This window comes from Pleurodeles waltl, chromosome 1_1 (genome assembly GCF_031143425.1).
Source record: "Pleurodeles waltl isolate 20211129_DDA chromosome 1_1, aPleWal1.hap1.20221129, whole genome shotgun sequence".
Classification (NCBI taxonomy): domain Eukaryota; kingdom Metazoa; phylum Chordata; class Amphibia; order Caudata; family Salamandridae; genus Pleurodeles; species Pleurodeles waltl.
This window is the reverse complement of record NC_090436.1, coordinates 43339522-43354538: the sequence shown is the minus strand read 5'-3', so window position 1 is coordinate 43354538 and position 15017 is coordinate 43339522. Positions and strand designations below refer to the sequence as shown.

The following is a 15017-nucleotide window of genomic DNA, read 5'->3' as shown; positions in this document are numbered from 1 at the left end:
CTAGACAAAGAGGTGCGGGCACGACTCAGGGCAGAGTGTCCCCGCCCCACTCTTCCAGATAGAGTGGCCGCCACTCCGGAGTTGGACCCGAAGCTTTGTACTTTCTTTGGGAAGTACATTAAAGACCCAAAGAAGGGGATTGATAGGTTTCGGCGGGCGTGCCAAGATAAACTCCTGGACGTCGTGGGACCCCTCACGCAAATCATCCAATTGGCCGAGCGGGCCAAATTGTCGGGTACACCGCTTCAGACTGAGGTCGTGGCGGGTTGGGCCCAGCGGGCTTTATGCCTTCTGGGGAATGCCAACTGCGCTATTTCGGCGGAGAGGCGCCGTTCCCTGCTGCTTAAGATTGACCCCAAGCTGGGGGAATTACCAACCTCAGAGGCAGGAGCGGTGGTGCAGGGGAATCTTTTCGGTGACCCCTTCGTCAAGGAGCTGGGGAAGTTTGTGGCCACTTTTTCGGCCCTGTACAAGGCCCAGTCCTCCATAAAGAAAAATTTTCCGGGAAAGTTTTTTGGGAGGGGCCGGAAGAGGTAGGGGTCGCTCTTCCGGCAGCCAGTTCCAGCAAGGCCCTGGTACTTCCCGTCAATTCAACTGGCAAGACGGTCGTCAGGGAACCTTCTTCCCCAACAGGGGGAAAGGTCGGAGACGAGCGGGTAGAGGAGCCCGTGGTGCAGCCAATGCTCCGGGAGGACCCTCTGGTAAGGATTACCCCTTCTTTCCCTCAAAATCTGGGGGGGCGGCTCCGCGGGTTCAAACACAACTAGGAGCGCATCACGTCGGATGCATGGGTGCTCCAAACGGTGTCAGGTTTTCACATAGAGTTTTGGGGCACCCCATTTCAAGAGTCGATCCGCAAACCCATGATTTTTTCGGACGTGGATTCGCACCTCGTAGATTCGGAGGTACAGGAGCTACTGCGCAAAGGCGCTATTTGCCCCACGTCGTTTCACCCAAGGGGGTTCATCAGCAACCTCTTCCTGGTAGAGAAGAAGGATAAAGGTTTTCGCCCGGTTATCAATTTGCGGGCCTTCAACGAGTGGGTGGTGTATCGCCACTTCAAAATGGAGGGGATTCATCTCCTGCGGGATATGTTACTCCGAGGGGACTGGATGGTCCGTCTGGACCTCAAGGACGCGTACCTCGCGGTCCCCATTTTTCCTCCACATCGCAGGTTTCTGTAATTCCGGTGGCACCAGCAGGTATTCGAGTTCACCTCTCTCACCTTTGGCCTGTCATCTGCCCGTGGTGCTTCACCAAACTCCTCAAGCCGGTGGTGGAGCTCCTTCGTTCGAGGGGAATCCGCCTCATTATTTACCTGGACGATATCCTCCTGATGGATCAGTCCAAGAATTTTCTTATCTCCAATCTGAACAAGACTATTGCGCTGTTACAGGATCTGGGTTTTGTTATCAACTTCCAGAAATCCGACCTGACCCCATCGCAGTCGATGACGTTCTTGGGGTTTCTGATAGATTCCCAGGCGGCTTCCCTAAGTCTCCCGCTCCAAAAATTGCAAAGATCAAGAAGGAGCTGAGGATTGTGCTGAGACGGGACAAGATCTCGCTTCGCCAGTTAACCAGAGTGGTGGGGTTACTATCCTCATCAATTCAGGCTATTTTTCCAGGCCCTCTTCATTACAGGGCTCTCCAACGCCTCAAGGCACATCACTTACGAAGGGGGCTGACCTACTCCGAACGGATTGCTCTCAATTTGGAAGCCAGAACGGAGTTGATGTGGTGGTTGGACCACATGGAAGCGTGGAACAGGAGGGCCATCTTCGGCTCTGTACCCGATTTGATCATAGAGTCGGATGCCAGTCGACATGGCTGGGGAGCTCGTTGCGGGGATTTGTCCTTCGGGGGTCGGTGGATGCCTCAGGAACTCGACCTCCATATCAATTGTCTGGAACTTCTGGCGGGCTCGTTCGCGATCAGATCCATGACCCGGGACAGGGTTTCTTGTGTGGTCCTTCTCCGGATGGACAATGTTTCGGCGGTTCAGTACATCAACCGCCTGGGGGGAACCCGATCCAGGGCTCTAGCCGAACTGGCGAAGGATTTTTGGCATTTTTTCCTCGCGCACCAGATTTCTGTCACAGCGGAATACCTACCGGGCATTCACAATGCTACGGCGGACTGGAACTCCAGATATCTGACGGATTCCAGCGACTGGCAGCTGGATCCAGCGATTTTCCGGGCGATTATGGCCCATTGGGGTCCTTGTACGGTGGAGCTGTTTGCCTCGAGGTGGAACGCGCAGATTCCCCGCTATTTCAGTTGGCGCCCCGATCCGGGGGCGGAGGCGGTGGATGCGTTGCAGCAGAACTGGACCTCCTTTCAAGGGTACGCATTTCCCCCCTTCTTGATGATTCCGAGAGTCCTGTCTCTGGTACGCCGTCAACGAGCCACGATTATTCTGGTGACTCCGTTGTGGCGCTCTCAGGCGTGGTTCCCAACCCTGCTAGAGCTGTCGTGCGACTTTCCTCTTCGCCTTCCTCTACACCCCTCAATCCTTCGGGATGCATCGGGCCAGTGCCATCCGTTGGTCCGCCAGGGTCACCTGAAGTTGGCAACCTGGAAGATTTCCGGAGCCGCTGGCACGATTGCCGACTTTCGCAAGAGGCTCAAACCCTCATTTCCCAAGCCTGGGCCCCTGGGACTGGAAAGAGGTACAAGTCAGCCTGGTCTAGATGGGCTAGCTGGTGTCTGGGCAGACATACCGATCCCTTGGGGGCCCATGTTACAGATGTGCTAAATTTCTTGGCGGAATTGGCAGCTTCAGGGTTGTCATATTGCACAGTGAACTCCTTCCGGTCCGCTATTTCGGCTGGACATCCTCCTTTAGAGGGCTACCCAGTGGGATCCCATCCATGGGTTTGCAGGTTTACTCAAGGGGGTGCGCCTGTCCCGTCCTCCCCACCCTAGATATTCTGAATTATGGGATGTTAACCTGGTCCTAAGGCTACTATCATCTTGGCAGGATAATTCTTTCCTTTCCAGGAAACAGTTTCCAGCGAAGTTGGCAATGTTATTGTGTCTCATATCTTGCAAGAGAGTCTCGGACGTTCGGGCTCTTGATGTGACGGCCAGGGTTTTTTCTCCTGAAGGCGTTACCTTCATGATTTCTCGAAGGACAAAATGTGCCATTAGATCAGTGTCTTATCCGGTGTTTCCCTTTGCCCCAAAGTTGTGCGTGGTGCGTTGTTTGAAAGCATATGAAGAAGTCACGGCTGTTCTTCGCCCCTCTGGGGAGAACCAGTTATTGATTTCCTTAAAGAAGCCGTTCAAGGCGATCTCTTCACCTACCATTGCTAGGTGGGTTAGATGGATCCTTTCTGAAGCGGGGTGGACATTCAGGTCTTCGGCGCCCATTCAACTCGAGGTGCCATGGCCTCTAAAGCCGTCCAGGTAGGTGGTAGATTAGAGGACATCATGAACGCGGCTGATTGGTCCTCAGAGTCGGTTTTCAAGAAGTTTTATTTTAAACCGATCCATGAGGCAGCCTTTCTGGTGGTAAGTAAGCTTTGAACTTGCATAATCCTCGCCTCCGGTCCTGATATAGAATGTCAAATTTCCTAGCTATCATGAAGGAAAGTTTCAATTCTATTAAGGACACGGAGGCGAGGATTATCCCTCCCGTCACATGTTAGGTTCTGCCCCGCCCGGAATAGACATGTGGACCAAGTTCAAGGTGGTATACTTTAGGTATTTTGGAGTGCAGGCTCTGTTGTATGATGTGTTTTTCTCCTGTACAGTTTCTGCTTACAGTGATATAGGATTTGGGTATAAGTACCAGATGGTTGATTTCTTTATTCCTAATCGCTTTGTATGCCTAATGTTTTTCTTAGGTTTCAGCGGTTATGTGTTGCGGTCAATTATCAGGGGGCTGATGCTGTGTTATGTTTTCTCTTAGGTGCTGAGTCAACGACTACTTGAAGTTTTGCTGTCCCTTCGCAGTGAAGTCGAGGGTGGATGACGTTACACGGTGGCATTTATACTGTCAATGTTGTAGCTGTTCATTGGCTCACGGTTTCCTTGACTGCGGACTCATGGGAGTTGTAGTTTGTTATATATTTTTTTGTTGTACTTTGAATCTGCTGTATAATAAAAAGTGAAGAAAGAACTGCATAATCCTCGCCTCCGTGTCCTTAATAGAATTGAAACTTTCCTTCACGATAGCTAGGAAATTTTACATTATAGAGGCGAATACACTTAATTTATACTAATGATTCATCTGTTGTATTTACTAGTTATAAAGTAAACATTTATTCGCATTGTATGTCTTACTTTAAATGTACCAAAGTGCTAGGAAACCTTCTGACTTGGTGTTGGCATTTACTTTTCCTAGAATCGTTATTTGCACCCCAGTAAAATTATTTGTACAAATTACATGCATAAAAAATGAAGTGGTATTACAAATGCAGTGTAATACTCTTAACTATGGGACTGATATTTGCACATGCCTATCTAGCACAAAGTAGAACATTGTAATTTCGAGTACAGAAAATAATTACTATATTCCATGAGCGAGTGAACCATTCATTAATAAATTAGTATCTGTTATAGTTGTGTCGCCCCCTGGCAAAATGTATAAATAACTAGTCATTACAACCCTTATTTTTAGGGTCTAGCCTGCTTTGCATGCGCTCGCATCAAGACGCTTTAGGGTTTAGAAAAGGGCTTGGAGCCCTGTCAACGCCACGTCAGTGTTTTTCATTGGTTTGTGGACTTGCCTATTAAAATCTGCTTGCTTTCATTAGTCGAAGGCATGCATACGTCATGCCTTTTCCGGTGGCTAGCCCTCCTTGAGCGCATCGACCAAGTACAGAAAACATGGGAGGCTCGCTGTTTTCTGTCCGGCTCGTGGACTACTTTTTCTCTATTTTCCTTGCGCGATTTTGCTTGGTAGAAGTCGAGCGCTTTACACAGTTAATTGCACTTTTTCGGGTTACGTACATAAATGCACTTTTACCGATAGGTGAAAAGTCGGGTTAGGAGTTTACAATGCTATCAGCTCTAACATGAGCAAACGCAAGACCCGTTGCATTTCAAATGCTTGTTTGATTTTGTAAACATGTACATTTTCATTTTTTGGAAAGATCTTTTTGAGTGTATTCAGCTCTAAAAACCTGAAACATATTCTTTGGCTACTTTGAATTTCCGAGTAACATTTGAAATCACGTGGCTATCCGGGTGAGACAAAACGTGCTCCTTCCTCACATATCCTTATGGTTAGTTTTCGTGCATAGCTTCCCCTTATGTTATGGTCTTTGTACTTAACTGAGAGTAGTACTTGTGTTTCTCAGAAGAAACCAGCTCAGAGCTATTTACCATGATCCTCTGAATACAGTATTGGTAGGCAATCTCTTCTGGCCTTTGACATATGTTTTTGTTAGATCATTAAAACCACAGAAGTAATTTGAATATTCATTTTCACCCCTTAAGTTCTTTTAGTGTGGCCTCTAATAATGTATTATAGCACACACGAGAGGTGGGAGGCTTGGTCCATGGTGTTTGTTTTCCTCTGTCTCGTGTCCCACAGTAACATTGTTTATTTTATCCTCAGAAATGTTTCTCTTTGCCATATGAGTGAACTGAATACAGCCACGCCACACATAGGCATCCAACTAATGCATAGACTTGATACAAAGGCAACAGGCAACTATTTTCTCCAACTGTGGTCCAAATACGTGACATCTTTTAAAAAAGAAAACCATCTGGCTTTTCTGCCGGTATGTCCATCAAGCCAATTTTTGCCACATTGTGAAAAGGAAGCTGCCCTAGAAACTAGAGGCAATTTTTGTTTAATGGGACGGGGAAGTCCCCTTTTATATTGTATATTGCAGTGGTTCTCAGCTTCCATGGTGGACAGAGTGTCCTGAATCCTGTATCACTGAAGTATTTATCTCACTAGAGCAAGAATAGTTTTCATTTTGTTCTGAGCCTCAAAGCTCTCTAAACTATTACACATCTCGCCTATCAAACTAAATAAAAAAGTAGTTCCATGAAAGTCAAGACTCAGAGATTTCAGAACTAAGGGCCTATTTTAGAGTTTGGAGAATGGGTTACTCCATCACAACATTAGGATAAAATGGAATCGTAATACTGCGGATGGGATATCTGTCACATTTGTGGCAGAGTAACCCTATCCGCCAAACTCTTAATCAGGTCCTTACTGTTTTAGGATTGATAGTCAAGAAAGCAAGTAGAGGTGGTGACGGAACCCTCAGTCTACCTTTGCTCCATCCCAAACGTCTTACAATCACTGCATTTCTGATTTGTGATGCCTCTCTGAAAGGCTTATACTTTTTGGTCATATATAGTTCACCAGCATCACCAGCAGCAGATGGATGGTCCCTACATCCGTGGAGCGGCTCTGGGAGGGCAGAGGCTTTCTGGAACGGGTGTTGCGTAGTGGGGTGAAGGTTCCTCAGAGAGGAGAATCTTCCCCTAGCAGAGACTCCTTTTCGGAGAAGGAATTGGGTGAGTGAAAAACAATACAATTATGCTCTACACTCTAGGTCTCCTGAATGAGCCCCAACCTTGCAGTTTAATCCCAGAGAGTCAACTTTACCCCCAAGAGAAGGCGCGGAGCTGCCTAAAAGCTTTGTCCGGTCTCCCGCTGTGTGATGTAGATCCAGTGATTCTGAAGCGTCAGAGCACGGGTGCTCACATTTTCTTGGGGGCAAAATGTACAGTCTGTGGTGTGCCCAAGGGCCACATCGATCTCCAAGGAGACAGGGAGGGTGAGGGATTACAAGGACAGACAAACACGTCTTTTCAAAAGATAACTAGAAATCCCTTACTTTAAAATCTCTTTTTCAGCAGCTTGTCATTTACTCTGTGTTGCCTGTACATATTTTAAATTGTGTTAGGCTATGTCATACTGTGTTGAATATATCTTTAAAATAAACACTCATGTTCAGTGCTCAGTCACAAGAAGGGACCTTGTAGCATTTTATATGCACATCACATTGCCCCAGGGCACCAAACCGGCTGTAACTTGATGGTCCTTGAGTTACACATACAGACGTGAATTCTGTGTTGATTACCTTAACTGAGCTTTCCTACCAAAACCATACATTTCCACAGATTGGTTTCACATGCACTCATTTTTCATTTAATGTGTGTGCATTGCATATTATATCCACAAGAGTCCCAGAGCAAGGGGGCAAAGGAGTTGCAGAATGCAGTTGTCGCAGCACAACACAAAGGGATCCCATGCCGCCAGAGAACAACTCGGGGAGCTGAGCGTCGCAGGATAGAGTGCTGGGTACCTGGTCTACGCTATGCACAAAGAACTTCTAGAAGAAGTGCACAGGAGTCCAAGGAGCTGCAGAACACACGGTGCACAGGGGTACTGTCTGGCACGGGGTGGCGAGCCCTTACCTCCACCAAATTCAGACAGCTGGACCTTTGGATAGTCAGGATCACTTTGGTCCACCACTTGTGTTCTAGGGATCATGCTCGTTGACAGGAGAGGTGTCCCAGGGTACTGGTTGTCATTGCTGAGAGGCGCCTACTGAAGCAGAGAAGTGACTCCGTCACTCCACGGGAGATTCCATCGGTCCTTCTGGTGCAGAATGAAGACAGACAGTCCTCAGAGCGTGCACAACCTGGAAACTGTTGTACTTGCTGGCCGGAGCTGAAGTTGCAGGGACACAGTAGCCTCCCTCAATACTTTGTTGCAGTTACAGCGGTCATGGAGCAGTCTGCGGTTGATCCAACGGTCAGAAACTGCAGCACAGTATGCAGAGGAGTCCTGGTGGAGTCTTGCAAACCAAACCGAAGGAAACACCAAGAGGAGAGACCCTAAATAGCCTTGACAGGGGGATTGGCTACCTAACCAGGTATGCACCTATCAGGAGGGGTCTCTGACGTCACCTGCTGGCACTGGCCACTCAGGTGCTCCCAGAGGGTCCCCACACCTTGGAATCCAAGATGGATAATGCCAGGGACACTCCAGAGGTGCTCTGGGCATCACCCCAGGGATGGTGATGGGCAGGGGAGTGGTCATTCCCCTTTCCTTTGTCCAGTTGTGTGCCAGAGCAGGGGCTGGGGGTCCCTGAACCGGTGTAGACTGGAGTATGCAAGGAGGGCAAAGTTTCCCTGGAAGGGATGGTGGGTTGCTCCACTGGTTTTAAGATAGGTTCTCAAGATCATTCCTAGGGGGTTCCCTAACCCCTGGGAGCTCAGCTGTGGTAGCTTTCAGCTCCTTTGGTGTATATACCACCTTGGATGTGGTAACCTTCCTCAAAGAAATGGTATCCTTAGTGTGGGCAGGGGATAGCTGGGTACCCTCCATACTTGTTTTAGGAGTAGCCTGGACCTTAATGACAGGCTTCAGGGCTCCTTCCCTACTTTGATTTTTCTTCTCCTGGGAGATGAGGGCAAACAAATGTTGGAGGATGCCCGGCATGGCTTCATGGGCATTAAACTCTACATCAGCCCAGGGTGATGCCTCTACGTCAATCGCTAAGAGACATTCAACAGGTAAGTCATTGGAGACTACTAACTGTTTTAAGGCTGACACTCCACTCCAGCTGAAGTTAACTACAGCCAAGGGAAGGAACTGGGTGTAGTTATTGACATCAGTGACTTGGTACTGGTGACCAAGTAGGTGCTTTGCAGGTGAAACCAGTGATTCAGTTACAATGGTTACACTTGCACCTGTGTCTCTGTAGACCTCAGCCTCAACACCATTTACCTGGATTTGCTGCTTGTACTTACCCTTGTTAAAGGGGCAAGAAGCTAGAGTGGCAAGGCCTGTACCACCCTGAGAAACAACAGGTGTCTCAGGGACTTTTAGGCCTACCCCAGAACCCACTACAGACCCAAATGTGAAACCCACTACACTTTTGGACTGACTATTGCAAGTAGTCCCACCACTGCTACTACTACTGCTAGGGGCACTAGAATTGGAATTTGATGCAGTAGTGGTAGAAGGCTCAGGGCCTTTGCCAGGACAGGAGCTGTCTCCTGGCCTATGGCCTTTATTTCTACACACGTAGCACCAGTTTATTTTTATTGTGTGTAGAAGAGGAAGAGCTATTAGTCCCACCCCCGGAGGTGTTGAGTAAATTGGATTGGGAATCCTTACTCTTGTCTTTCTCCCCACCCTTTTCACCCGACTTACCATGTTCCTTTTTCTTTTCTTTGTCCTTGTCACCCCCTGTATGAGCTTTTCTGCTCACCCTTGTTCTGACCCATTTGTCTGCCTTCTTTCCCAGTTCTTTGGGAGAAGTCAGATCGGAGTCTACCAACTACTGGTGTAACAAATCAGACACACAACTATTCAGTATATGCTCTCTCAAGATTAGATTATACAAGCCTTCATAATTATTGACTTTACTGCTATGTACCCAACCTTGAAAAGCTTTGATAGAACAGTCCACAAAATCAACCCAAACCTGGGAGGACTCTTTTTTGGTCTCCATGAACTTTATCCTGTATTGTTTAGTGGTGAGACCAAATTCATCTAGCAGAGCAGATTTTAATACTTCATAGTTGTCAGCATCTTCTTCTCTGATAGTAAGGAGTCTATCCCTACCCTTATCAGAGAAGGAGAGCCACAGGATTGCAGCCCACTGTCTTTGGGGGACCTTCTGCACTTTACAGACCCTCTCCGAAGTAGGAAACCACTTTTGGATGTCATCCCCTACCATGTATGGGGGAACAACCTTGCTAAGGTTCCTGGAATCAAAAGAGTCCTACCTGACCCTAGTTTCCCTGAAACCAAAGTTACTGCTGCCACGATGGGGTGCTAACCCCAAACCCTGCGTTTCTCTCTCCACTGCCAAGGACTCCCTATCTAGGGCTAGCTGTTACTGCTGCAGCCTCAGCTTGGCTTCCTCCAGCCTTAACTTCCTAAGTTCCCTATCTAGAGAATCAGGACCTGGAGTTGAACAGTGTGATCCCTCAGACACTGAGGTGATGCAAGAATTTGCAGAGGTGGATCTTCCCCTAGGCTTAGTGACCCTAACTACCTGTCCTTTGGGAGTGAAGGGGGGCCCTGCTTGAGTGACGTCTCCTCCCACTACCAGTAATACTAGTAGGTCTGCTAGGTACTAAATCTTTGGAAGTACCCTCCCCTGAATCTAGAAGATACTCTTCTTCTAAGGGGTTAGAAGCTTCCTCCTCCTGGCTACCAGCATGTACCTGGTCATCCTGTTTAAGGAAGTTAAACAGGATTTCCTTATTTGGGTTCTGCCCCACACCTAGTTTCGTCTGTGACCAAAGCTCACTTAACTTTTTAAAAGTGAGGCCCTCATACTGAGAATCCATGGGTTCAGAGCTAGGTCCAGCTGTAGACATGGTGTGTGAGTGGAAGTGTTGTGTAACCTACCTAACCCCCCCAAAAATCTTTTGTGTTTCCACATTAGGTATAGTATTATCTCTAGGTATAGAGTAGTCTTTCCTGTGGAAAGCACCAGGTGACAGAGTGATAAGGCAATTTCAAGTACTTATCCCACCGCTGCACCACCAATGTAGGAGGCTGGCCTGGTTTGTAGTGGGTACCTATGGTACTTACACCTTATATCAGGACCAGGTATCCCTTATTAGTGAAATGTAGGCAGTGTGTAGAAGCCAGGCTCCCTAGGGGTATCTGTTGATGAGCAGCCAAGGCTTATCTAGGAGACATGCAAAGTTCATGCAATATCACTGTAGTCGCACAGTACTCACACACATGAAAGGAAATACTCTGTGTTACAAAAATAAAGGTACTTTATTTTGGTCACACAAATACCAAAAATACCATAGAGACTATACTCCCGTAAGAGGAAAGTAATACACTTATTATATACACTAGTACACAGACATTACCATTGAAATACTTAAAAAACAGTGCAATTACTGTAAAACCTAATAGGTAGAAATGGGCCTGGGGGAACACAAACCATATAGTATGTGTAGAGGGGAGCTGGTAGTACTAGAAAACCCCAAAGGTGAGTACTAGAATCTACCCCAGTCTCCAGGAAAGTAGGAGTAAAGTACAGTAACTTTCCTAAAGAATACACAAAAATGACAATCAGGATTATGCAAGAACCAGCAGAGAGTGCAAGGCACTAACAGTGGATTCCTGGACCTGAAGACCTGTGGAAGAAGGAGACCAAGTCCAAGAAGCACAGAACAGTTCAGGAAGAACAGGAGCCCCTGCTGACCCAGATGAAGGTGCAAAAGAGGAGCCACAGGTGAAGAAGAACAGTCAGGATTGCACCCAAGAAGACAGATTTGGGTTCCTGGTTGGTGCAAAATATGTTCCACGGCAGATGGAAGATTGTAGTCTGGTTTGCGTCACTGAAGTCGACCTACAAGCTGTTGGACACGCAAAGCTCACGGTTAGGGGAAAAGGGCGCTGCCTGGGACCAGGAAGGACCAGGTGAACTCTACCCATGTGGGGGAGTCGAAGGGGGCTCTCTGCGACTCAGAGAACCCACAGAAGACCAAGCAACACGCACAGGAGTCCCACAGCACGGGGGCAAAGGATTTGCAGAAGATGCCCACGCAGCACTACAGCAAATGCTCCCACGCCGCCGGAGAACCACGCAGGAAGCTGTGAACATTGGAACTGGCGGCAATGTAGCAGTGCGGCGGGTGCAGCAGCACCCGTCGTGCATTTCACTGCCCATAAATCGGGCAGTGACATGTGCGGCGGGGCTGTGCACGGGGGCCCCTGCACTGCCCATGCCAATTGCATGGGCAGTGCAGGGGACCCCAGGGGGGCCCGAGTCACCCATTCGGCCAGCTTTTCCCTGCGGGGTAAACTGCCAGGGAAAGGCTGGTGGAACCAGGAACATTATCCAGCAGGCAGCGCTGCTTGCTGCGCTGCCCTGTCGGATATGTAACTCCGCCATCGGCAGGCTGCCTGGTGGAGGAAGCCTGGCGGTGGCGGAGTTACAAGAGTGGCGGTTCTGCCATGTATATTATATGGCCGTCTGGACGACCATGGCGCCGCCACCGGCATGGCGGCCCAGACTGCCATGTTCATAATGAGGGCCTAAGTCCGAAGGTAAACTTTTGACCGAGGCCTCCCGCTTGCTGTAGCCGAGCAGGGGTCCATTGCAGTTGGCCTCAAAGTTTGACTTTGCCTAGGCCTAGTGTGACCAGATGACCATATTAGCGCTTTTAGTTTCTATGTAATAAAAAACATTCATTCTTTAAAAATTCATACCTCCCGTTTCCCTTATCTGATTTGAATCGTTTTGATGTCATTTTAAAGGTAAAGATATACTCTATTTTTATAAATGGATGTTGGATTTCTTTTCTATTTTGTGGTTCACTTATTTACAGTTTTGTGATTTTTAAATGCTTTACACATGTGCCTCCTAAGTTAGGCCTTGCCGCTCGTTGCAAAGCTACTAAGGGTTGAGCTGGGTTTAATTGATTGAGACCTAACTGACCTAAGTGGGGGTTAGTGGCCTATTGCTAAGTGTAGGTATTTAACCTGCCCTTACCAATAATCCATCTTCCAACAAACTCAACCTGTGCATTGACTTGGTTTCAGGTGGCAAGTCTTAATGCCAGTGTCACCATAGAACTTTTTAATTATTCCTCGTAGAACTTCTTTCTTTGCAAAAAAAAAAAAAGAAATGCTAGCAGACCATTATGTTTGTGTTGGATGTATGCTGCCCTACCATGTTTTAGTTACATATTATTTGGCCAGATTCGAGTTGAACCTGTGTGCAGTGAAGAGACACCCACATTCCCTTCAGGACATTAGATACAGTGTCGTCCTCCCTCACCTGCCATTGTCTATCCTTTTTTTCACATCACCTAACAGGGCTGTCCCAGAAGATCATTGATTAAAAGACTGCCAGTAACAATGCCAAATTTCAGTGCGTTGCTACTTGCTACCATCAAAGAGGAGAAAATATTTTGTTCAACCATGTAATTGAATTGGAAGAGGTAACTACTAACTATTGCACCAATAAGTGGTGGTATGATATTGAGTGATTGTGAGTGATGATATATGATGTATGTGGTTGCTGACAGTGAGGGATGGAGTTCAACAAATTTGTAAACTTGATTCAGATGATTTGCAGTGTTTGTGGGCTGATGGGTGATAATTTGTTTCTGAAAGTGATTGATCTTTCAAACTTAGTGAAATTTACTTGCATGGTCCACACCTTTTTTCTGGTTCCTCAGACAAGATCAGTCACTTTAGTTACCAAATACAAATATACACAAAACACTCCAGTTCCGTTTCTCTATTTGTTCTTCAACAGCAGTGCACTATACAGGTCTACCTCACTCAGTTTGGAACGGAGTTACTCAGAATCAGGAGAAGGAGGATGGAAGGACTCAGGGCGGGACCACCTCAACAGCTAGAAGGAGAAAGTAATCGACTTCAAAGAGAAACCATGATGATGGCGAAGACTCTGAGGCCTAGTACTCACCCAGCCCTATGGTCTGGACAGGTACATTGATTTGGGAAATGCTGCTGAGTATTTGTTTGCTGCATTGCTGGCTCAAACATCAAACTCCTCTAATGTTCTTGCTCTGCCTCTAAGTCTGCTTGGTACACTCCTAACTCCTCATCTTGCTTCCTTTTGTCCTTCTCCTCTACTCTATAATACAATTACATTTTCTTTCAATATGCAGACCTTCTTCTAGTCCTCTCCTGCACAAACCAAACTTGGTGAAAGCTCAAAACTCCAGCTTACCTACCAGACCGGTTCAGCCAGGCACCTAAGAGTGATGGACATTCCAAGAAGAATGGAGATGCACCGCCCACTTTTGCAGGACAGTATCATTTTCCTTTTAGCAATCATAATTTTTAGAACTTGGGGCCAGATGTAGCAAAGGGTTGATCCCATTCTGTGTCAATGGGAAAATGTGTGCGTACATATGGCCCTTGGTGTGTTAACTTCAATCCCCCATAATTTGTATTTTTCAAACCTAGAAGACATAACATTTAGAGATATACTATATTGGTCTCTCTGGGGCAGAAGGCCTGTTTGCAATGCATTTAAATGAACTGTGTCATACTTATCCCTTCATTTCCTTACACAACAGACTGAGGATGGTGTGCTTCTCAGTGCCCCGATGAATATTGTTGTAGTTTCTTTTGTGTAGTGTTAGTCTTTGTCACACCTTTCCCCAAATCCTATTTCTCATCCATACATCAAGCCCCTAACCCTCTTCCCCTGGGCTGTGTGATTTATTGAGTTGTGACTTAATTTTACACCATAAATGGATCACACACTTGCTGGAACGGATGTGGTGAAAGCGACACCAACTCACTGCAGGATCTTCTATTACCTGAGCAGTATTCCACACCAGCCCAATCAACATAATCATTCATGCTTTGTGTTGTGTGTTGCTTAAAGGCTTAACCTTGTCCAACCACTCTTGACTCTGAGTCCACTTTTCATGACTCCATGATTTCATTTCCTAAGTTTAGTTTTTAAATTCCAGCTCCCACCATTGCTCAGAAGAAGTTGGAATTGCTGGTTTTTATTATCATATCAGGTCTTCTTTGTTGTGTGTCAAATACTGTCATTGTGGTAGTCTGCTCTTAGTCTTCCTAAAGTTATGTCATAATATTTCCCACTCTCTATAGTCTTTCAATCTAGTTGACAGTGATGAACCCTTTGATTAATCCTGTAGTTTGAGTTCTCATAGGTGAGAGTGGCACCTTCTGTCTTCCCTGTTAGCACTCTAGCCTGCTACTGCTACCCCCTTAAGATGTCACCTTGAGAAACACCCTGCAGTAAGAAGCCTCCCTCACTTTATCTATTCAGGTAAGAGAAGAACTATGGATTGAAGTGAACTTGTTTAGTTAGTAATTAACTCCTACTGAAGAAGATGTTTTCTGTGTGTGTGGAGATTTGTGTAGGCAGGAAAACTAGGCAATGACAATCATCCCCTAGTAATCAATATAGTTGCAGAGGGAAGCAGAGCAAAAGTATAAATAAATTACATACTTTTTTAGCAGATTTAAAAAACAGGCATCACTAAAAGACAACAGTGCAAACTAAAACACCAAAATAAACATTTGAGGCATAAAGGAAG

General features: G+C 46.8%; 1 protein-coding gene across 1 annotated transcript in view; it reads right to left on the bottom strand.

The window, feature by feature from the left end:
* LOC138290046 (uncharacterized) overlaps positions 1-15017 on the bottom strand; it is a 251644-nt gene that overhangs the window by 66325 nt on the left and 170302 nt on the right. The window contains exons 5-6 of the mRNA XM_069230220.1: positions 9139-9265; positions 8310-8477 (exon numbers count right to left, since the gene is read on the bottom strand). Coding sequence (XP_069086321.1) covers positions 8310-8477; positions 9139-9265 — 295 coding nt within the window. The remainder of the gene's footprint in view (positions 1-8309; positions 8478-9138; positions 9266-15017) is intronic.